Source organism: Gigantopelta aegis, chromosome 12 (assembly GCF_016097555.1).
Source record: "Gigantopelta aegis isolate Gae_Host chromosome 12, Gae_host_genome, whole genome shotgun sequence".
Classification (NCBI taxonomy): domain Eukaryota; kingdom Metazoa; phylum Mollusca; class Gastropoda; order Neomphalida; family Peltospiridae; genus Gigantopelta; species Gigantopelta aegis.
In genome coordinates, this window is record NC_054710.1 from 23,791,815 (window position 1) to 23,817,077 (window position 25,263).

Sequence of the window (25,263 nt, forward strand, 5' to 3'; positions counted from 1 at the left end):
TTGTGTTGGGGTTTTTTTGTATGTTTTGTTTCTGTTGTTATTTTTGGTTTTGTTTGTTTGTTTTGGACAAAGAACATTTTTGTATATAACAAGGCAGTTTTGTTTTTGTTTTTTCTGGGGACTACCCCATAACCTCCAGTTAGGTTCACCCCATTCACTCTGCATACCGTGTTATAAATGAATGTTTTGTGACGTATCCACGACACTAATAACTGACACATTATGGAACGTGTTTGTTAAAACTACTCTCTATAAATAAAGATGGCGTGTCCCGCCCCCCCCCCCCCCCCCCCCTACAGACTTTGGACTACCACTAGGGACTGTGCCCTCACTCCGGATACCGTCCCTACGGTTGGAGCATATTATAACATATAACAAGAAAGCAAGAGAAGGGGTTGAGGGTAGGTGAACTTAAATTCATCGAGGCTAAGTGCATTGTAAACTTTCGCTGTATATAGTCTCTATGTTAACCAAGTCATAGTCTGTTAGACATGAATATCACACCAGGAAGATGGCGCGGGTCAGTAAAGGTGTGATCCTGTTTGAAATAAGCACACTTGTGTTAATATTAAACATTGTGAATGACAAAGGTCTAGGATTGCTGGAATTCGGGTACATAATAGTGGGTGTTCTATTCCCATGTATAGTATTCTGTCTACTAGCACAACGACATCTTTGTTATTCAGTGGGATCACGGATCTCAGATGTGTGCGTGAGTGGTAGGGTGTAGATCAGCGGTAGACCACTCGCCTCGAGTGCGATGGTTGCATAATCCATCGCTCTCGATGTGGGGTGTCGTTAAACATCTATTCTATTCTGTTATCACAGTCAAAACCAGTGCAACGCGATTGATATCATGATATATGGTATGTGCTGCTCCGTCTATGGGAAGGTGTGTATAACAGATCCTTGCTGCGTTGTCATTGGGAGTATTCTTGAGTAGACCCCACAAGAGGACACTAATTAATTAAATATCCGTTATTTGATGTCAAACGTGATAATTCAGACACGTAGTGCCCGAATGAAATTTTGTTCAGCAATCGGGGTTGGGGGTGAGAAATTCCCTCAGCCGCCCCCATATACTTCCCAATTGTATGTTCATGTCCGCATTTTCTTATACCTCTAGTTATACCCCTAATAATACAACTTATATAAGGGCACGCTCCTATCAGGCGCAGACCGGCCTCGGTTTTATCGTGGTGAAGGTAGCAGTGTACCAAATAGCATCTCACCGGGTCAAAGTTCGAAGTTAATACTACCAATCCAGCCATTAGTTTTAAATGTGACAGGACTTGTCATAAAATGGTGTTTCATCTGGTCAGCGAACTCGTGTAATTCAGTTTAAACTAGTATCAATGTATTAGCTACAATTAGACTATACTTGAAACTTGATGGATTCTGGTAAAAATAGAATGACATGTTTAGTGCAGTATTAGGATAGTTATGTGTACAGCTAGCTGGTTAAACCCCGAATTTTATTTTTCAGATTTATTTTGATGTTGAAGGGTTATAGTATTTATATCAATGGCCATAAAAAGCAACAACCTCTATTGAAAACGAGTGATGTGTGTAGCAGTTGTAGCACACGGGTGTTATTAATGTCGTCTGTGTGATTTGATTTGGTGGTATACGCCCTACAGACGACTCACGCCGCACACCATTGGCCGACCTTTCTTTGCTAAAAAGCCTCTTTGTGTACAGCAAAATAACTCGTAACGCAACGCGGAGTATTTATCGTATGACGAAAACATCTATGCATGTTTTTGGTCGTTCTCTCAGTTTGTAGGTTAGAGACCAGGTTGCTTAATACAGGAGTTAACATTGATATACACAGTTTGTTATGTGTGGTAATACAGCTACCAGGCCGCTACATACATGCATAGTTCTGTAGTCAAGAAATAACACATAGGAAATATAGCTGAAGTGTATCTGTATTCGTTTACTTAACTCACCGATACAAAGATTGTGACTCGTCTTGTAACTCAGATTGTGTTCACGTTCGTTAACAAACAGTTTGGAACTTGTGCTGCAGTTTCGTATCAGCTGCCGTGTTCTGTTTCTTGAGGTACAGAGAATTAAATCTGATTTAAAAAAAAAAAAAAACAGCATGAATTTGACTCTTCTTTTTTTGTTGGGATTCGTTGTTTGGAGCACACTGCACGTTTTTGCAGGTAAGACAATTAGTATTACGCACATGCCTCCCACTCGAGGATGAAAATGTAGGCTATTTTTGTCCTATATATACACAAAGATAAAATTATGGCTTGTGCCCCCTCACTAGAGACTGTGACCGCCCCCATTATAGATTAGACTATACGCCACACGCCCCCAACTCCAGATGTCCTTCCCACGGGCTTGCTTTTCAATTTTATAATTACATGAGTATAATTATGTTGAAGCGAAATCGCAGCTTTCAGAAAATATAATGTTCAATGACGCATATGTTCAGTCAGGCTGTGGTACCGGCCGATATAAAGTCTTTAGGAATGTGTTGCAGGTGAGAGACTAGGATGTGCAATAGGAAATGTTTTATTTAACGACGCACTAAAAACATTTTATTTACGGTTATATTGCGTCAGACATATGGTTAAGGACCACACAGATATTGAGAGAGGAAACCCGGTGTCGCCACTTCAATGGCTACTCTTTTTTCGATTAGCAGCAAGGGATCTTTTATATGCACCATCCCACAAACAGGGTAGTACATACCACGGTCTTTGATAAGCCAGTCGTGGTGCACTGGCTGAAACGAGAAATAGCCCAATCGGCCCAACGACTGGAATTGATCCCAGACCGACCGCGCATCGAACGAGCGCTTTACCACTGGGCTACGTCCCGCCCCAGGATGTGCAATAGATGACATTCACACTGTGTATCTGTTCTTTTCTGGTGCGTCTCATTGCGTAACTGTCTGTTAATAAATTAGAAGCATACACGTTGTTGTAGAGCCCATATTTTATTTAGCGTAATTTGAATGAGGTTTATTTATTATATCGGATAGTAATGATGCGAGGGAACTTGTCGTATTGATATATGTACTGATTTGAGTGCATGAATTGTTCATGTTTAACTGTTTATCAGGGGTTTTTTTAAATGTTTGATCATTTCTTTATCATTAATTGTATGCCTGCCGGTATATGCATTTAACGGCCTGATCTTACCACACACTTCGGCTGTACTGGATATAGTTTGTTGTTTGTGGTTAGTGAAAGAGAGAAGTCTGTGTTACGGCCATGCGTTTGGTGGGAGCTTGTACAAGGATATGAACCCATTATCTACCAGCCATAAATCTGAAACACCGAAGCCGACACTGCAATGTTGTTACCACTCATGTAATATTTAGGTCAGGGTGTGTCATTAGGGTATGCTATGGAAGAAAGTTAACGTTTATTTTGTTTAACGACACTACTGGAGCACATTGATTTATCAATAATCGGCTATTGCATGCATCTTTTCATTAGTAGCAATTCTACTTATTTTAATGTGCATTCAGCGCTAATAAAAAATTTCCATTGAAATTGTGCATGTAAAATAGGGCCTCCACGAGTCCAAAATATTGGACTCGAGTACTCGAAAGTCAAACTCGACTTGGAACTGAGTGCCCGACTCTTACACTAGATGATAATGAAACTAAAGAAAAAGTAACATAACATTATGCTTAAGTCCATTGTTTTGCATTGCACACATTCGACTTTAATTTTTCCTCCATGTCTCATAGCCCTATAATGTAACCGGTGGCAAGCATATGGCGAAATGACGTAACACATATAATTAAATGAGAGTGCTTTTCTTTGCAAGGATACTCGAGTCCTGTGAACGGACTCGAGTCTTGCTAGCATCGGTCCGTGACCGAGTACTCGTGGATACCCTAATGTAGACACCGCCACCGCCAGCACCACCACCACCACCCCTTCAAAACAATAGCCTGGATTCGCGTCTGGGGAAGCTTTTTGTTTTATTTGAATATTTATATCATCAGGAAATAAAATTACTGATGTTTCGTATTTTCAGCACAAGACCTTGAACTGTCAACGAATTCAACGTCTCCAGTATATGATCATCAATTCACCTTCATCTGTACCTTCACTGGGGACAATTTCACTTTAGGATTTCCCATCAAATTTGTGCGGACTAATAAAACAATTTGTAAACGACATGCATACAAGACAAACACCCAAACAGAACGACAATTTGCATGTGCAAAATATTACAACACAACAGATGCATATATGTGTGAGTGTGATGCAGTTTACCCAAACAAGAAGGTTTATAGCATAACAATCAAGTCATTTAAAGCAATTGACGCAACGAAGTGGTCCTGTATTTCTGTGAACACTAATGACGTGATGCGTCATAACAGTAACGTTGTTGATCTCTGTAAGTACATGTGCCTATTATAGCAATATAGTTTTCACACCTATACATAATATAAATGAGAACTGTTAAATATGCATGCATACATATCAGTGCTGTTTCAATTTTGTTACGTTTTTACCCGTCATGCCACACCCATTATTTCCTTTGTCTAATACGATCCAGCCATGCTCACTATATCTGGTAATTGCCATCACACAGAAGCGTTTTTTCGCATATTGTATACCATCAAATCGCATTTAGAAAGCTTGTCAGTTATATAATATCTTCGAAGAGGCCCGACCATGTGTCACTCTCTGCTGTTGGACCTGCAATCTAATCATGTCCTCTTTTTCAGGCGTTGCACCACCACCACCCTCACCCAACACATTCACAAATGTATAATTTTTATCACGATGTCAGTGTTCGACTCGATACAAATGTTAGTTTTTTGTCTTGGAAACTACACCAACAAATGGAATATAATTGGAACTTTAATTGAAATGAATACCCTTTGTCTACAACTGTTAGATAGTTTTATTTAGATACGTTGTGTGTACTGTTAGGTCACATACTAATTCAATGCACATTTTGATAAATAGTGCGTGCAGTTTGTAAAGGTAAACAAATACGTGAAAACAGGTTTGTCAGAGTTCCTAGGACAATAATTTGAAAATATGAACGTTACTTCGACACATTCGCTTCATATTATTATTATTATTATTATTATTATTATTATTATTATTTATACCAACGTTATATAAGAAACAGGAATTATGCGTTGTTTTAAACTGCAAAAATGTGATACAATTTAAAAAACGGTCAGAACTATTTATGTATGATAGTGTAATGTACACTAATAGTGTTTAGTATATAGTGTTTAATATCGGACTGATATTTCTTTCTTTTTTATGTTAACCATTCAGCGGAGAAGGTGACATCTTCCCCTGCAAGTGTGACACGTGATATCAATAGATCTACAATAAGTGGTGAGACAATATTAAATATTCTTATGCAGTCAGATATACACAAAGAAAGTGCACACAACTGAGATACACGAATCAGCTGGCAGACAGATGACAAGTGACATGGAAATAATAATAACAATATATAGATACAGACCAAGAGCCTGTTGATGGACTGAAAGATGGGCACGTTATTTGTATGATATTCTCAACATACAGAACATTCGTGCTTGTGCTCTGTCATTACGTCTCTGTCTGTCTGCCCATCTCTCTCTCTCTCTCTCTCTCTCTCTCTCTCTCTCTCTCTCTCTCTCTCTCTCTCTCTCTCTCTCTCTCTCTCTCTCTCTCTCTCATATAAAATGAGAGCAATAAAGTTCGGAATTCGGAGTGAGTATCAACTTGAGTTAAAACATATTCGTAAACGAATGGACATTTTAGTATTATAACAACTGAATCATGATTTACCCACCAGAATCAGACAGAAGGGAAACTACAGAAAGTATAAAATCTGTTTCTTACCTTAATCTATACAAAGAGATTCAGACGACGTTGGCCTTCATACGGAGCTATACGATGAAAGGTATGACTTCAGCTTTCCAATGGTCAATGTTGTCTTCATGTCGAGCAATATTCCCTCTGCTCCAGTTGTGTGGAGTTTATATTTCAAAAATAGTGCGATACCTTGGGGCATGTTCATCATATGCCGATTGTAAACACCGTTCTGACAGATAATATGTTTGATCAGGATTATAACATCCACGGACCCCCGAAAACCTTCAAAAATGTTTATGATAGACACCCAGAGGCCATTTCGCGATATGACACACCACTGACTAAAATGGTGTCTGACACATACCCTATTTTGACCTTATTGATGCCATTTCATTATTTTGGTGAGCAACCTGTACATGTCAACTATGGACTTGATGCCTGAAGGCTGTGGTCATAACGCGTGCCACCAATGGGGCAGGATATGCTCACCATTCGCAAAAACCTGATATCATCACTGTATTCACAGTGGTTAATGGATTCATATATATATATATATATATATATATATATATATATATATTCCATTCAGCTATATCCTGTGTAAGTTTTTATTTTGTAAATTAGTCTTCTAAGTGGCAGTCCTCATGCAGGATGTGCATGAGGATAAAATTATTGTTACTGAGCCCTAGGGGTGTGGCAGTCCTCCTAAGGACAAGCACCTGATAGTGGATGATAAAAATTATCAAATGTTTTGGTCTTGTATTTTATTATTATTTACTTTTGTTTTGTTTGTTTGTTTTTGTTTGTTTTTGATTTTTTGCTACATTTGTTTTTTTATTTAATTGGAATTGTTTTTAATTTATTTTTATTTTTTTTGAAGCGGGGAGGGGGGGGGGGGAGTAAAGTGTGGGATAAATTGTATTTTGAATGTCTGCTTTTAACTCCGTTATGGCGTTCTTCAGCGGCGCTTCGCTAATACTAATTTCTCTGGGGTCTGTCAGTCCAACGTTTTATTTGGTGTCTATTGTATCCTCCAGTTTTGATTGTATTGTTCTAGAACGTGGAAACAATGATCCCCTGGGGGACTGTCCACAAACTAAAAGAGATATTTGGGAAATTTTGAAATTGTGAATTTTAATCACATGTTTTTAAATTTAAATTCAAATTTTTAAAGTCTATCTTCTCCTAGAATTTTGTTTGGATAGTTCTGAAACGTCGTAAAAGTATTCTCAGTGATAATCTTCACAAACTAATAGATATATTTAAAAATTTGTATTCAATATATTAAGCCTTCTCTTAAATTATGTATTGGACAGTTATGAAACTTAGTATTCTCAGAGGCAGTCGTTTCCACAAACTAACAGAGAGATAATATGGCGATGTTGAATTTGTTTTGTTTTTTAATTCAAATAACTTGACTACAAATTTAGCGTCTATCTTCTAGAGATTTGATAGAATATTTCTGAAATTTAGCACTAAGACCCACGAGATAGTCTCCACAATCTAGTTGAGAGATATTTTGGAATTCGTTTCTAATTATTAAATCGGATATCTTTAGGCAGTAACCAGTTATTATCTGTCTATATAAACGTAATGGAAGAAACAGTAAATATATATTGTTTAAACTGCACAATTGTGATACAAACTATAAAACTGTCAGACCTATATCAGCTGCGTGTGGTAACAGTGTTTAATATAACAGTGTCCACTAATATTAATTAATATTTGGTTTTCATTTTAATCATTCAGCGGTGAAGATAGCATCTTCCTCCGAAAGTGTAACATATGCTGTCAATACCACAACAGCAAGTGGTAAGTTCATATTAAATATGTTTCTTTATTACTATGGAGTCATATATGCAAATTATATGCCAATTGGAATTACTATGGAAGTAATGGATATATTGTGAGGTTTTCTTTCGAAATCTTTTGTTTAATGTAGTAGAGTTATGGTATAATAGTGCAAAATATGATACTAACATGCCACTGTGCATGTAGTTAGGCCATCCTCTGTATAGTAAAATTGTTATAAGACCAAGCTGGTAGTGACCCCCAATGGCCAGGTGGCGTCATAATTCAAAAGGAACGCCAATTAACTATTTCTCACATTTGTATCACATTTAAAAGTGTAAGATCTAAAATATTAGGTCCAATGACACATTTCAGACAATATTATTACTATTTATGTGTTGCTGTTATATGTTAATACTTATTTAAAAAAAATATATATATATGAATATGCTGAACAGCAAAAGAAACCCGTCTGATCAAAAATGCCATATATACAATAGCCCAATGGCTAAAGCCTAAATATCAATGGAATCGTTCACTTTTTAGAACCCATAATGATACAGATCATGTGTGCCAAGTTTCATTGATATTTGTGCCTTGGTCACTGATATACTGTAGGGTATCTGTGATTAAATGTATTTCTTTTTTTGAACACTATATTCGTATATTTGCAAAAATAATGTTTAATATATAACAGCAATACATAAATAATAATTATATTGTCATTGGAGCTAACATTGTACAGCTTGCGCTTTTAAATGTGATACAAAAAGTGTCAGAAATAGTTAATTGTCGGACACTTTTAATTGTGACGTCACGTGACCAGGTTGGTCCTATATCAAGGTTTACTCTACGCATGATGGCCTAACTGCATGCAAAGTGGCATGTTAATATCATATTTCGCACTATTTTACCACTATATGTACCAACTCAACTACACTAGTGTGTTTATTATTAGTAGTAGCATTAGTATTTATTATTATTATTATTATTAGTAGTAGTAGTAGTAGTAGTAGTAGTAGTAGTAGTAGTAGTAGTAGTAGTAGTAGTAGTAGTAGTAGTAGTAGCAGTAGTAATGCCATAGTAATGGAACAAATAGAAGATATTTGGTTAAGCTACAAAATTGTGATATAGCTATAAAACGGCAAGGACTACTGAAGCTATGTATATGTGTTTAATATAATAGTGTTCAATAATATTAATTTTTATTTGGTTTTCATGTTAATCATTCAGCGGTGAAGATAACATCTTCTTCTGCAAACGTAACACCTGTTATCAATATCACTACAGCAAGCGGTAAGTCCATATTAAATATAGTGTCCAAAAAGAAACGCATAGGCGAAATATTCATTGAATTATCTCTTTAATACAAAGTGGCATAATTTCGTTATTTATGATCGTATCACAGTAAAATTTCACATGAGCATGTGACAATGTCACTGCTGTGGAGGCGTTTTCGTCACAAAACAGCGTCGCACGAGGGCGCTGAAATCAGTACTGTGTGTGGCCACCAGCACCAGCAATCACTTCGCGACATCTCCTTGGCATAGACTGAATGAGTCTCTGAATCTGGGCACGTGGAATCCTAGCCCATTCTTCCTGCAGTGTATGTGACAGTTGCGGAAGCGTCTGGGGATCCGGGTCAAGTTTGGCGTACACGTCTGTCCAGTTCGTCCCTTAGATGTTGAATGGGGTTGAGATCTGGCGAGCTTGATGGCCATGGCAGCACTTTAATGTTCGCATTCTGTAGGAAATCCATTGTTACACGTGTCGTATGCGGCCTGGCATTGTCCTGTTGAAAAAGTTATCTCTGTCGATCCAAAATGGGAAGCATTTGACGGCGAAGTATTTCATCCTGGTAGCGTACAGCTGTCAGGTTGTCTTGTACGAACACAAATTCACTTCTGCCGGTGTATGAGATGGCTCCCCACATTATGACACTCCCTCCACCGAATCTGTCAACTTGGGCGACGCAGTTGTTGGCAAAACGTTCATTGCGGCGTCTGTAAACACGGTGTCGTCCATCACCTCACTGTAGAAGGAAACGCGACTTGTCGCTGAAACATACTCGCCGCCAGTTTCCTAAGTTCCATCCCTGTGCATTCGTGCACCAACGAACACGTAAATGTCATGTTGACGTCGAAGGGCGGGGCCAACATACGGTCTCCTAGCCCATAAACCAGCTTCTAGGAGTTGGTTCCGAGTGGTTTGTGCAGACACTCTTCTCAAACGAGGTATGCGTCCAGCAGTGTTCGTTGCTGGGGAAGTTCGGTGACGCAAGTGCAGAACCCGGAAGTAGCAATATTGTGCTACAGTTGTTATGCAAGGTATTCCACTTCTGGGCCGGTCTACAGCTGATTGAAACTGCTGGTACCTGTCCCAGAGACATGAAATGGTGCTCTGATGGATGTTCATGTGACGTGCGACTGCTGACTGCGATTCACCTAACTGGAGGTGGCCTATTGCAGTGTTTCGATTCAGCAGGCTTAGTCTTGGTATCTTGTAACGCGTCTACATCGAAATGGAAATGAGGCATCATTGCGACCATTGCAGCTTTAAATACCCATCACTACCCGAATTGTTTCTCCGAGTTTCACGTGTATTTGTCGCACAACATGCCACAACATGCGTTAAATTTGTTTTAGGGTGCATTTGGACATGGTGTCCCATTCCAGGAACATTAACAAAGATGGTCATTCAGCAACATTGTACGAAAAAACGATATTTTGTAAAATCAAAAACTTTTCTTCTTTCCCTATCACCTATGCATTTTTTTTTTGACAGAGTATATATATACTTACGGAGAAAAAACTTCCCGTGCATCATTATAATCAGGGGGCAGGGTGTAGCCCAGTGGTAAAGCGCTCGCTTGATGTGCGATCAATTTAGGAACTGAGCCCCTTCTTGTGAGAAAGTGCATATAAAAATATCTTGCAGCTAATGGAACAATGCAGCAGCTTTCCTCTAAGATTATGTGTCAGAATTATAAAATGTTTGACATCCCATAGCCGATGATCGATAAATCAATATGCTCTAGTGGTGTCATTAAATAAAATAAACTGTAAACTTTAACCACTGTTAGTTCAGATCAGTTCAAAGAGTTTTACGTGCACATTCAGAACAAGTTGTTGTCACGGACGTAGGAGTCGGCCTGGACTCTCAGTCCAGGATATGAAAGGGTTGGGGTGGGTGGAAGAAAGGTGTAGAAGCACAATATGTCCCACCACTGTTCGATTTATGTTTGTTTTATATGCAGCGCTGGTCAACAATCTTCGTTCTAATCCTGTACTAATTCCGGCTGTTTCCGTCGCGTCTGGAGCTGTGATTGTATTGGTCATAATTGTTGTGACCGTTTATATCATCAAGAAAAGGAGAAACTCAAGACAACACGGAACTACGGGTATGATTACCAGTACACAATTTATTTTTATTTTTATTTTTTGGTCTTCTAATTTCATGTTTATCCTTTCATATTTAGACGTAGGATTATAACATCGCTTTTATTTTCAAATTTGGGATACACACAGACTTTAAATGGTGTTTATGTTCAGGGTTAAACAGAGTCGGTTTAAGGTTCCACCTGGCCTGTAGCACAAATAACAGCGGGTTTCCCTTCCCAGGATATATATTTTGCAACCCACTCGTGGAGAGGGGGAAAATGACCTGGAGGGAAATAAATGCACACATCACCGCGGGGCCCCTTGAAATGCGGGGCCAGTAGCACGTACAACATGTGCTACTAGGGTAAACCGGCTCTGGGGTTAAACGCAAAATAGAAATCGATCCGCGTGTTTTTGAGAACCTTAACATTTTTGGAATGCAAGATAACTTCAAGAAACTTTGTTCACATATTAATCTAGTGCTCAAGTAGTGGGAGTGTTTTCGTTATTTTTTTTTTCAATTACCATGGAATCAAACAGCCTGAGTGGCCAAATTCAATGTTTTCGAAACACAACTCCAAAACCGTTCAATATAATTTTACAAAATGTTGGACACATATTAATCCAGTGGTCTAGTAATACCTTTTGCTATGAGTGTTTTCGTGTTCGATATTTTTTGTTACAAGTCAAATGAGTATGGTTTCCGTTTAATTAACAGGGGTGGGGGCGGTGGATATTAATTTGTACTTAACATGGATATTTATAGTTTTTATATCGGGTATACTTACTTGGTCATAGCGTAACAACACATGTTATTTGAATTTTGTTTCAGATATTAAGAATGATGGACAAAATTACGCAGAACGAAACAACAGACAGGAAAGAAAAGAGCCAGGTATGTTTCATGTATATTATATACGCTTATTTATATTCTATATAGTAGTTTGAATATTTATTTGTTCATGCAATAATCAATGTGTCCATTCATCTACCAATTTGTTTCTTCAGTCAGTCAGTCATTGGTTGCGTTATTGTATATATGTATTTTTGTTCTCTCCACTCGTTGTATTTCTGTATACATGTTATTATATAATTTAACTATTCATATACTATATTATTTACTATTTAATGTTCTCCTGTAAACCCTGTCCTGTCTTGTCACATATTATATTATGTAATTGTTCAATGGTTCCCCATATGCCGTTGCCTAACGGCCTGGGTGTAATAAAGTTATGTTCTGTTAGCTGTCTGGGTGGTAGGTTGATTAATTGATTGACTGACTAATTGATGTATTGAGGGATTGATTGACTAATTGTGTTCTGGCTGCCTGTCTTTCTGGCCGTCTGATTTGTTGATTGATTGATTGACTGACTGACTGGCGGACTTGCAGACTGTCAGATATTGTTATTGCATATTCCCCGTATGCCGTTGTGTAACGGTCTGGGAGAAATAAAGTTCTGTTCTATTTTGTTCTGTTCTGACTGACTGCCGTAATGCGAGAGTGATTGACTGAATAATTGACTGGCTGACTGCCTGACGGACTGATTGATTTATTGGCTAACTGGCTAAAATTCAGAAACAAAAAAGAATCAATTTGCATATAATAATAGAAACTTAGAAATCGTAACTGAAGTTAAATACCTTGGGCTTGTGTTGAGTAAATCTGGGCCATTCACAAATGCTAAGAAAGATCTAATCAATCGAGCCTATGTTTGCTGTATTAGAAAGATGCAGAGAGTTCAGTTTATCAGTCGATTGTCAATTAGACCTGTTCGACAGGATTGTAAAACCTATAGTATTATATGGATGTGAAATATGGGGCTTCCGGTAATTTAGATATCATTGAACGATTACACCTCAAGTTCTGCAAATATATATTATGTGTTAATAAGTCGACACCAAGCTTTATGAGTTATGGTGAATTAGGTAGATACCCACTGTCTATTAGTGTTAAAGTTAGAATGATTACATACTGGGCAAATGTTGTTAATAGTAGAAACTCTAAATTGTCTGGTATATTATACATGTTGGCATCATATAACCATAACGTTAATGCTATACCATGTACTTGGTTATCCTTTATAAAACGTATATTAGATGGATATGGTTTATGCAACATATATTAATGCACACAGGTGGATGCTTTGTGGTTAAAACATGCTGTTAAACGAATACTATGTGACCAGTATTTACAAAAATGGAATAGTGATAAATGTGCTTCATCAAAAGGTATTAACTACAGAATGTTCAAGCATGAATTTAAATTAGAATTTTTTTTGTTGAAACTCTCAACAGAAAAAGCTAGAAATATTTGTAAATTTCGAGCTGGTATGTCAGACTTCCTATTGAAACCGGTAGATGGTTTAATTGAGAGAGAAAACAGAATATGTCACTTGTGCAACACTGATGTTGGTGATGAGTTTCACTATATTTTTAAATGTACGCCTTTATCTACTGAGCGAAATGTGTATATATGTTTAAATGTACGTCTTTATCTACTGAGCGAAATGTGTATATACCTAGTTACTATACCAACAGAACAAGTGCAATTACCTTTTACCAGTTATTTTCTACAACTAAAAATCACTTTTGTGAAAACTGTGTAAATATTTGGAAATTGTCATTGAGAGGGTCAGTCTTTCGGGTTAATATTACATAAATATTATGTCCATTACCACTACAGAAAACACTTTGTAACTTATGTTGTTTATATTTTCTCCATACTGCACTCAGTGCAGTTTATGAGAATAAAATCATTGTCTTGTCTTGTCTTGACAGACGGAGAGAGTGAATGAACGACTGATTGGCTGGCTGACTGACTGACTGACTAGCTGAAAGACTGACTCACTGACTGACTGACTCATTGACCAACTGGCTGCCTGACTGACTCAATGAATAGCTGGCTGACAGATTAACCGGAGATAGACTGACTAACTGGCTTTAGGATTCCACAATACACGTTGTAGACACTAGTTTTTATATATATCTAAATCTTCAACATCTACTATCATCAAATATTTCTGCAAGGACGCGCGTTTGTCGAACTGGCAATATGTGATCAGTCTTAGTAAAATGTAAGTAATAAACAAATGTATTGCAAGCAATGAATAAAACTTAATACTATATGTATAGAAATCATGGTATGGGTATGTTTGTATACGTGTTGTGATAACCGTACCTCTATAATTTTGGTATTTAAACACATTATTCCGGTTTCTGAGGTTTGCTTTAGATCCTTAAATGATAATTTCATGTTTCAGTGATGAAGGACAATGAATTATATTTCATGTCGAGAGATTCTTCAAAACACAGAAGGAAACCAGGTACTTTAAACTGTTTTAATAACATTGTATGATAGTAGTATGTTATATACCTGTAGGAAGGTGTTTTAATCACTATGTTGTTTACATAGCCGAACATACAAACATTAGCCTATCTAGTAAGTAAACAGACAAACACATGTTTAATTAAAAAACAAATTTAAACCCATATGTTTAAATAAATTTCACCCCCCCCCCCCCTCCCAAAAAAAAAACACAAAAAAAAACAACAACAAAAAAAAACCCCAAAAAACCCCACCAAAACAAACTCAAACGTATGTCATTTAGAGTGAAACATTAATTTTTATTTCGAGGGATGCGCAAAGGGAAGCAACTGTCAGGTGACATTCACATCTAGACCAGCCCTCTTGGTAAATAACTTCTGGCTGGTTCACCTAATTATTGAAAAATCAGTTAATACCACACATCCTGCTGGTGATGCATGTGACAGCGTTTGCTGTCAAAAAGATTAGTATGTATTACTAGCAAACAATGTGATCGAAACAATGTTACTACGAGGCAACCCCCTCCTTTTTTGTGAAAACATATTTAGTAATACATTTTAAAACCTCATTTGTAATAATAAAATGCATAATTAATGCACAGTAACTGAAAAGCAGAGAGGAAACTAATTGAAATAATATTAATAATTGTTATTACATAATGAAAATATAGCTGTATTCTTATTGGTCGAAACCCAGTCACATGGCCTTCCTTAAATAGTGATATTGCCCTCAGTCAGTCTCACCGGATTGATCAAATGTGACATTGCCCTCGGGAATTTAACAAATGAAAACAAAGGAGAGAAAAAGGTATATCCAATTATTGAGTAGGTAACACAATGCAATGTCAACTGCTAAATTTAATGTAAGCAACCTCAAACTTGGGATAGAACGCTTCGATGCCCTTCAACACCACAAATACCACAAAGACACGGTCAGGACTCAGTACTCGACACATGTTATAAGGAATATCTTGCAGAATTGGAAATGTACTCTCTCTGGATTTTATGTTACAAATAACTATTAATAACTATTAAGTATGAACGTATTTTCAGATTTATCACTTTTTATAATTAATATGACTTTAACTTCTTGCTGATTAGAGAGTCTCTAATTTAACTTTTCAATTGTTTATTTTCACATTCCTCTGCTTGTCATAAAACGTCATAACGTCACTAAATGTCGTTAATTAGCAAGCATTTTGGGGGGAATTGTAAGCATTGGCTTACTTCAATTCTGTAAAACAAAGCAGGATTGCACGAATCTTATGGATGTCATTACGTAATAAAACAATTATTGACCATATTTCGGGCAATATCATGTTTTATGGACAGAATAAATTGATACTGTCCAAGGCCAACGGCCGAAATCAATATCAATTCCGTCAGTCCAATAAAACCTGATATTGCCCTCAATGATGGTCAATAATTGGTAAGTATACACGTTAAACTATTAAACTAATTACATACAACCATGACAGTGCACACTAATATTTATACTTTGTTGTTTAACTTTAAAACTTTTTGACAGCATACATCAATGAAATACTCCTGTTTGAGTTTCGTATATACATGTAGGAGGACTGCCACTCTACAGGGGCATCTGAAATAATTGGGTGTGCAAGGGGGTTTCCCCATGATTGCTGCTTTTAAAAATAGTTTTTTTTGCAAAAATAATAGGGGCAGCAGTTGTTACCTCCCACGCGTGTTTTGTAGTTTCATTAGGCTTATTAAATTAAGGCCTCGTGATGACTTTCATAAAGTGTGTTATGGTAGAGACGTAGAATCTACTTCCTGATATAATACACAACAGACAATTATAGATATTTCACGTGCTAGTTACTGAGTATACACTCACTGACACAAACACACACATACAAAGAGAGACACACAGACACACACACTCACAAAGAGAGAAAGAGAGAGAGAGAGAGAGAGAGAGAGCCACAGACACACAGAGAGACACAAACAAACGCACACACAAACAGACACACACACAAACACATACACACATTGACAAGCACACACAGATACACACAGATACACACAGACGGTCACACACACACATATATACTTACGTACGTATCTATGCATGTATGTATGTATGTATATATGTATGCATTTTTATATTTTGAATATCTCTATTGTATGTATGTCGGGTTTTGACTTAAACATACACATATTCAATGACGCACTGGCACAGGGGATATTAAAATCCTTTATTGTCTTCACAAATGTCCTTATGCCGTTACCGAGTCCCGAACCTATGGCACCCAATCGCCCGCAATTATTGGGCCGGAACGCTACCAATCGGACAAACTACGTTCTACAGAATAGAACGATCGTTAGTCCACCATATTCATGCCATGCCATGCATGTATGTATGTATGTATGTATGTATCTATATATGTATGTATGTATGTATGTATGTATGTATGTATGTATGTATGTATGTATATATGTATGTATGTATGCATGTATAATTATTATTACCAGTGTGTTTCGATATAATCATATCATATATTAGGAATACAAATTGTAATACGGGAGCCTCTGTCGAGTTTTTTTCATAATTTTATTTATTTATTATTATTACTATTATTTTTTGTTTTTGCTTTTCATTTGTTTGTTTCATTGGTGTTGATTCCGTTTTTGTGTTTGTTTGTTTGTTTGAGATTGTGCGTGTTTGTTCTTGATTTTGATTTTGATTTATTTATTTTTGACGTAGCTGAGAAGTTGGTCCTATACGTTGATAGCGTTCATTAAAAGCGTATTTATGTTGGGTTTTTATTTTTTATTTCTAATTCATTTATTTTTGTTTGTTGGGGGGGTGGGAAGGAGGTTGGGGATGGGCGTGTGTGGGATGGTTTGTATTAGCTAACAGTGTTATAAGAAATGACGACTCTACATATTTAAATGTATCCACTAATGGTTTTCGTGTTTCATTTCAGTAATGATAGACAACGATATTTATAATCTCGGAAATGAGGATGAAGAATTACACGTTAAACCCGAAGACGTCGGAATTATATGTACTCAGTCATATAATAAAGGAGGCAAAGCTAAAGGAGACCCTCTTCAAAAACTCACAGACGAGGAAATAAGCGCCATGTATGCAGTTGTCAAAAAGGACACGAAGTCTGTGGCGGATACCAAGAGCAAGGATAGGCGGACCAACGAGAAACGAGAAGACAACGAGTTGGCAGAAGATATGTCAGACATTTATACACAAGTGAATAAAAATAAAACGAAGAACTAGAAGTAAACTAACTCGGAGCAGGGCAGGATTCAGACCTGGGGGGGCGGGGGGGGGGGGGGGGGGGGGGGGGGGGGGGGGTGGGGCCGGGACACATCATATTCGGGGGGGGGGGGGGGGGAGCTCGACATAGAAATTAAATTGCATGAAAAATAAAGAAAATGAACTAATTTTATAATTATTAATTATTTGTTTTATAGGAAGTCCTTAGACGGGGTGCCCGTCTGGCAGGGGGGCCCGGCGCAATTGCCCCCTTTGCCATTTGTCGTTATGGACAGCTGAACTACCTGTCACTGCATTGCTGTGGAGGCATTTCCTATTGCAGTATACCGATAGTTTGATGTATTGTGGAACACACCAGGATCGACTCTGTGCCTAAATACGGCTTAATGTTTGCAATTAGTGGCAGTCCTCCTTAAGACGAAACAACATGGCTGTATCAATCGGGATATGTGGCTGTCCCCTTCAAACGAACAGCTCCCAGAGAAATACGTGGGAACCTACGGTGAAGACCGTGTTGTTCTTCGTCTGCGTCCAATCAATATGTGGCCGTATTATATCAATAATCCGGATGTGATGACGAAATATGACGTTTTACGGAGGTCATCAAGAAGTCCCCCAAGTTTGATATTGAGGGGTGTGTCTTGTGTCCAAACTTTTGACGGTTCTCTTCCAGGTGTGGGCAGTTTTGTAAGATGTTGAAGACCTTGTGAAAACAACCTTTAAGACGTTCCATGCTAGAAACCAGCACTGCGAATTTTATCAACTGATTTAACCCCACGATGGCTACGATATATAATAAACGATCTTGCTTCAGTGCGCTATTAAAGTACGCTATTAAAGACGCAGACCCTAGTTTCAACTCGTAACAATGAACACTAAGTTTAGATAATCTACAAACCTGAAACACATTTGTTTAAATTTACAGCGCACTGAGTATATGGCTTTGACACTGTGAAATAACCTTAAAAATAGATTAGAACTCAATAACCGTTACTTCGCAGACGCATGTGCGTGTTTAAAAATATGAAAAATGCATTTTGTGATATTAAAAACGCTTTGGATAATCTCAGCAATAAAATCTACATATTGTATGATTTCAATGATCAAAACCGGCTCTAATAGTGACACGTATCCCTTAGTGTTTACATACTAGGGTCCGTCACTTTAAGAAAGGTGTTTAATATAGTTCCGCCCACTTTGAATATGTAGCTTTTTATGAACTCGCTACAAACACTTTCTTGTAATTGTGGAGGTATCCAAGGAATGGGGCGTTTATATCGGTGTCAGATCGTTTCTGGGTTTCTTCTGTGAAAATTTTAATATTTTAGTTCGTGCGTGTAGGCTTGCAATGAAAGCAGTGCAATATATCCACTGTTTTCATTAATATTAAAAGTATACTTGTCTTTAGGAGTAAAGTTTATTATATAGCAAGAAATACCTTAATAAGTGCCAGGGCGGAAATGTGTGTTTATAATATAATATCTGTATCTGCCCTCCCCCTTTTTCTCTGTCGTTGTCTCTCTCCCCCTCTGTCTCTCCCTCTCTCTCCATCCCCATCTCTCTCTCTCTCTCTCTCTCTCTCTCTCTCTCTCTCTCTCTCTCTCTCTCTCTCTCTCTCTCTCTCTCTCTCTCTCTCTCTCTCTCTCTTTGGTGCCTCATCTATAGGACGTAAGCCACTCCTGAATCGATCGTTTACTAAGAGAGCAATACATCCTTCATGCACCGGCCAAGAAAATCGCCACTTCCAGACTAGTTTACTGAATCAAAACTAACACAGGACAGAGCTCACTGGAATAAGTACAGCTGTGATAAAATACACTTATACTATCAGGTGTTGGCGAAAGTTGAGCATATCCTGCCCACCGGGGGCACCAGTCGGGGGTACTGCCAACACAGCTGTCAAGTCCGACACTTTATCTAAAACGAAAACGGAAAATGTTTTACCAAAGAGGTTAAGAATATCAGAAAGTCACATTCAATCCTAATTTGGATTTTACCTCCCAATCATTTGTTTTTATTTCACCTTCTTTTGTACATAATCATATAATTCACACATTTATATGGACCAAAACAAAATAAAAATACAACAATGTGCTCTATAGTTTGTTTTGTTTAGCAACATCACTAGTGCGCATTGATGTATCAATCATCGGTTATTGGATGTCAAACATTAGTCTTAGAGAGGAAACCCACTACATGTTTCCATCACTAGCAAGGAATCTTTCATATGCACCATCCCACATACAGGACAGCACATACCACGGCATTTTATATATCAGTCGTGGTACACTGGCTGGAACGAGGCGCTCTATAGATGCCTAGATGTAAATGATTGGATATCTAAGTTATATCTGAGCTGTGAGTTTTATTGAAATGTTACAACTTATTATCTAAAACCATAACGTAGTACAACGTTATGCACACTTCGTATACATGTAAATAAATGAAGTGTGTTATATAATCAGTATAACCCTATAACAGTAAAATCAACGTGTTCTATGTTTGCAAGAGATCTTTTATATGCACCATCCCACATACAGGACAGCACATACCACGGCCTTTGATATACCAGTCGTGGTGCACTGGCTGGAACGAGGTGCTCTATAGAAAGAAAAGAAAGAAAGAAATGTTTTATTTAACGGCCCACTCAACACATTTTATTTACGGTGATATGACGTCGGACATATGGTTAAGGACCAGACAGATTTTGAGATGAAATCCGCTGTCGCCACTACATGGGCTACTCTTTTCGATTAGCAGCAACGGATCTTTTATTTGCGCTTCCCACAGGCAGGATAGCACAAACCATGGCCTTTGTTGAACCAGTTATGGATCACTGGTCGGTGCAATTGGTTTACACCTACCCAATGAGCCTTGCGGAACACTCACTCAGGATTTGGAGTCGGTATCTGGATTAAAAAGTCCATGCCTCGACTGGGATCCGAACCCAGTACCTACCAGCCTGTAGACCGATGGCCTAACCCACGACACCACCGAGGCCGGTAGGTGCTCTATAGATGCCTAGATGTAAATGGTAGGAGTTTTATTGAAATGTTACAACTTATTATCTAAAAGCAGTATGCACACTATATATACATGTAAACAAATGAAGTGTGTTATATAATAGGTATAACCATATACCAGTAACAATAATGTGTTCTATGTTCCCTGCATTAACTATGATCCAGATTTGTATCATATTTAATGGTATTCGCCTACACTAAATCTTATCGGTGGATCGGTTATGGTGTAGGGTGGTATCACTATGATTGACAGAACCCCCCTCCATATTTTGCAAGGAAGGGTCACTGGGCAGTAGTACCGGGACAACATACTGACACCCTTTGTCGTCCCGTTTGCTAGGCGTTGGTCGACGTTTTGTTTTTTCAGGACGACGATGCCCGTGCTCACCGTGCACGAACCGTCAATGCTCACCTCCAGCAGCACAACATCTATTGAATGCCATGGCCAGCAATGAGTCCAGTCCTTTCCCCATTGAACACGTCTGGGGAATGATAGGGAGACGTGTGCGTCATCGTCAAAGACTGCCGACCACGTTAGCGGAACTTGGTAAGGCGCTGCAAGAGGAGTGGAACAGACTCTCTCAAATGACCATTGGGAAGAACGGGGTGAGGGGGTGGGGGAGGGTCACTACGGTGGCGATCTCATGTCCCCACCACACGTTTTCCTTTTACTGAGCTCGGAAGGCTGGAAAGGCTGTATATTTACGTGACGGAACATGCCTCCGAATCTCCGCCCACTTTTCAAACAAAATTAAAGTATTTTCAACCATCCCAGACTATCCAACAGACGGTGCCCCCTTCCGCCACCCTTTTAAATACACTCTTCGAACCCTGTCGGTTAAAGGGACAGACCCTAGTTTCGTGACTCTAGACTCGTGAAAATTAACACTAAGTTTAGTTAATCTACAATCCTGTAACACATTTGGATAAAGTTACAATTGAGTGAAACATGAGTCTGTGACTTTAAAATGGTGAAATACCCTCTAAAATAGATTAAAACTGGACTCCATAGCTGTTACTTGTCAGACGCACGTGCGTTTTTAAAAATATGAGAAATACATTTTGTGATATTAAAAACACTAGGATGACTGAAAACAATTCGCATGTACGGGAATGGATAATCTAAACAATAAAATCTAAGTAAGGTATGATTTCAGTTATTAAAGATGGCTCTAATAGTAAAACATATGCCTTAGTGTTTAAAAACTAGGTGTAGGACGTCATTTGAACATCAATGCTGAGAGTATGTCCCTTTAACATAGTTCACTACTAGAACACATTGCTTTGTAAACCACTGAATGTGAAATATTTGGTAATTGTGACATATGGACCGGGCGCCCAGGGACCTGAGCTCAAACGAACGAGGTGCTAATATTTGAGTACAAGGATAGTTAAAAGCGTACGAGACCGGGTGGAGGAGGGGGGGGGGTGTATGGTGCAGTGTTTGTATGGTCCCTTTTCATATGCACAGTCAAATACTGTAGCACTTGTAATGGTTTGGTCTGTATGGGAAAAGCTTGACTGCAGACTATTCCATTTTGGTTGTCACCATGTTAAGAGTGCTGTTTCGGGTTATTGCTGAGGTAGAACCTGTAGTGTTGCATAGTATGAACGTCGATGGGTGTGTATGGACACGCGGTAACTTGGTGTTATGGAAAGGTTTGCCATGAACAACAAATTGGGGGCCCTCAGTCACGTATCCGTGACAGAAGGAAATGTTTTTATATAACGACGCACTAAACACATTTTATTTACGGTTATATGGCGTCGGACATATGGTTAAGAACCACACAGATATTGAAGGAGGAAACCCGCTGTTGCCACTTCATGGGCTACTCTTTTCGATTAGCAGCAAGGGATCTTTTATATGCGCCATCCCACAGATAGGATAGTACATACCACGGTATTTAATGTATCAGTCGTGGTGCACTGGCTGGAGCTAGAAATAGCCTAATGGGCCCACTGACGGGGATCGATCCCAAACCGATGGCGCATCAAGAAAGCGCTTTACTACTGGTCTACGTCTCGCCCTAGTCGTTGGGTGGATGTGAATCAATAAGTCAGTGCTGTGAATATGCGAGTTATGATATTTAGTGCCATTTCAGAGAGAGTGAAACATTGCAATTTAATCATGTGGCCTGCTTCATAACAGGGGTGGGCTGTAGTTCAGTGGTAAAACGCTCGCTCGATGCGCGGTCGGTGTGGGATCGATCCCCGTTGGTGGGCCCATTGGACTATTTCTCGTTCCAGCCAGTGCACCACGACTGATATATCAAATGTCTTGGTATGTACTACCCTGTCTGTGGGATGGTGCATATAAAAGATCCCTTGCTGCTAATCGAAAAGAGTAGCTCATGAAGTGACGACAGCGTGTTTCCTCTCTCAATATATGTGTTGTCCGTAACCATATGTCCGACGCCATACAACATTTCCTTCTTCTGCTTGCTTCATTAGTAACAATAATATGCTGAAAAACGACTATCAGCATTTAAAATATTTGTTTAATACCCGAATATCTCTATCATTTTTGCCAAACTGTTAAGAGTTTCTCCAACACTGGGGGGGGGGGGGCAGCCCCCCCCCCCCCTCCGTCTCGTACGCTTTTGACTATCCCTGTACTCAAATATTAGTCCGTCGTTCGTTTGAGCTCAGGGCCCTGGGCTCCCGGTCTATATGTCACAATTACCAAATAGTTTACATCCAGTTTACAAATCAATGTGTTCTAGTAGTGAAGGGGCGAGACGTAGCCCAGTGGTACAGCATTCGCTCGATGCGCGGTCGGTGTGGGATTGATCCCATTGGGCCCATTGGGCTATTTCTCGTTCCAGCCAGTGGACAACGACTGGCGTATCAAAGGCCGTGGTATGTACTACTCTGTCTGATGGATGGTGCATATAAAATATCCCTTGCTGCTAATCGAAAAGAGTATCCCATGAAGTGGCGACAGCGGGTTTCCTCTCTCATTATATGAGTGGTCCTTGACCAGATGTCTGACGCCATATAACCGTAAATACAATGTGTTGAGTGCGTCGTTAAATAAGACACTTCTTTCTTTCTGTCTAGTAGTGAACTGTGTTAACCGACATGCTAGGGCGAAATATCGTACATCGGCGTCTTCTACAGGGTTCGAAGAGTGAATTTGAAAGGGTGTCGGAAGGGGTCACCGTCTGTTCGATTGTCTGAGGTAGTTGAAAATACTTCTGTTTTTTGGAAAAGTGGGCGGGGGTTCAGAGGCATACTCGGCCTTTTCAGCCTTCTGAGCTCAGTAGAAGGAAAATGTGAGGTGGGGGCATGATATCGCCACCGTAGTAACCTCCCCCCCCCCCCACCCCCTTGCCCCGTTCCGCGTCCCATGCTCAGCATACGTTTAGAATACTGTCGCCGCACGCCATTACCCACCTGACAACGTTTGATCGTTACAAAACCTTCTTTGTGCACTGTATAATAATATAATTCGCAAGGCAAGATCATTGTGACGATAACGTCTTCTTTTTCATGGCTCAGTATGTTTGTAGGTCAGAGACGGAACGCTTAATGTAAATCAAGATCTATACATACAGTTTGCTCGGTGTCATTGTTATGCATCGTTGTAACATTACTAGAGCGACCCACTACATACAAGTATGGTTCGGTAGTGTAGAAATAACACTTCGGAAATACGGCTGAATTGTAGCTGTATTAATTATTTTACTTAACTTAAACCCCGTTCTCACTTGAACGATTTTCTACGCGAATTCCGTGCGACCACCAACTCGTATAGGGCGTGCGGGAGTCGCACGGCAGTATGTTGATGATTCGCACTCGTTGTAGGGGTGTCGTGTGTATTTCGGACAGGTCGCATGCCGGTGCGACATTTTTCAAATGTTTAAAATTATTGTACGGCTGTCTCTAGGTTCGCACAGTTCGCATTGGTCGCATAGAGGTTGCAAAGCAGTCGCACGGCAGTATGATAGGTCGCACGGGAGTCGTAAGTGAGTCTTAAGGGAGCCGAGATGTGCGACTCCCAGCGGACCCCCTGCGACTCCCGTGCGACATCCATCAGACTTTCGTGCAACTGTCGTGCAGCCTGTGCAAATCTCATGCAAGCGTATGCGAGCCCGGTGCAGAAAGGCAGTCGCATGGCAGTTGCACAAGTGAGACTGCGCGGGGGGGGGGGGGGGGGGGGGGGGGGGGGGGGGGGGGGGGGGGGGGGGGGGGGGGGGGGGGGGGAGGAGGAGGGGGACCCTAGGTAACTCGTACGGGAATCGCACGGCTGTACAATCTTTTAGTCGCGCCGCAGTTGAAAAAAAAATCGTTCAAGTGAGAACTGGGCTTTACAGATTCAAAGAAACCTATGGGTTTCATTCGTCTTGTGATCTTGTTGTTTTGATTGTGTTAACAAACAGATGTATAGGAAATTTAGCTGCAGTGTCGTATCAGTTTTCATATTCTTTTACTTGAGTTACACAGAAAAAAAGTGTTAACAAAACAAAAGTAAAAAAAAAAAAAATCCCACAAAAAAACCCCGACAATAACATGAATTTGACACGTCTTGTTTTATTGGTATTCGTTGTGTGGAGCACACTTCAGGTTTTTCCAGGTAAGACTTTTTCGCTATTTCGCTATTAGCTGTTTTATCAATTACTGGAGCAAAACGACAATAATAATAATACTTTTAAATTTGTACTCAACATGAGCTA

General features: G+C 39.2%; 1 protein-coding gene across 2 annotated transcripts; it reads left to right on the forward strand.

Moving 5' to 3' along the window:
- The first annotated feature begins 1,667 nt into the window (after positions 1–1,667).
- LOC121386638 lies at positions 1,668–17,604 on the forward strand. Of its 2 annotated transcripts, XM_041517606.1 has the most exons (9): positions 1,668–2,171; positions 4,012–4,377; positions 5,280–5,342; positions 7,560–7,622; positions 8,835–8,897; positions 10,858–11,001; positions 11,814–11,876; positions 14,242–14,304; positions 17,254–17,604. In XM_041517606.1, the coding sequence occupies exons 1-9, from the start codon at positions 2,108–2,110 to the stop codon at positions 17,559–17,561; spliced, it is 1,197 nt and encodes a 398-aa protein (XP_041373540.1). In that variant the 5' UTR covers positions 1,668–2,107; the 3' UTR covers positions 17,562–17,604. The 2 variants fall into 2 exon arrangements, with proteins under 2 accessions (XP_041373540.1, XP_041373541.1); XM_041517607.1 differs by lacking the exon at positions 8,835–8,897.
- The last annotated feature ends 7,659 nt before the right edge of the window (positions 17,605–25,263 follow it).

Excerpts from the sequence above, each read along its gene's own strand:
- LOC121386638 (XM_041517606.1), top strand. The coding sequence starts at position 2,108 with ATGAATTTGACTCTTCTTTTTTTGTTGGGATTCGTTGTTTGGAGCACA. Across the intron at positions 4,378-5,279 it reads CAGTAACGTTGTTGATCTCT|CGGAGAAGGTGACATCTTCC; the intron begins GTAAGTACATGT and ends TTAACCATTCAG. Across the intron at positions 5,343-7,559 it reads CAATAGATCTACAATAAGTG|CGGTGAAGATAGCATCTTCC; the intron begins GTGAGACAATAT and ends TTAATCATTCAG.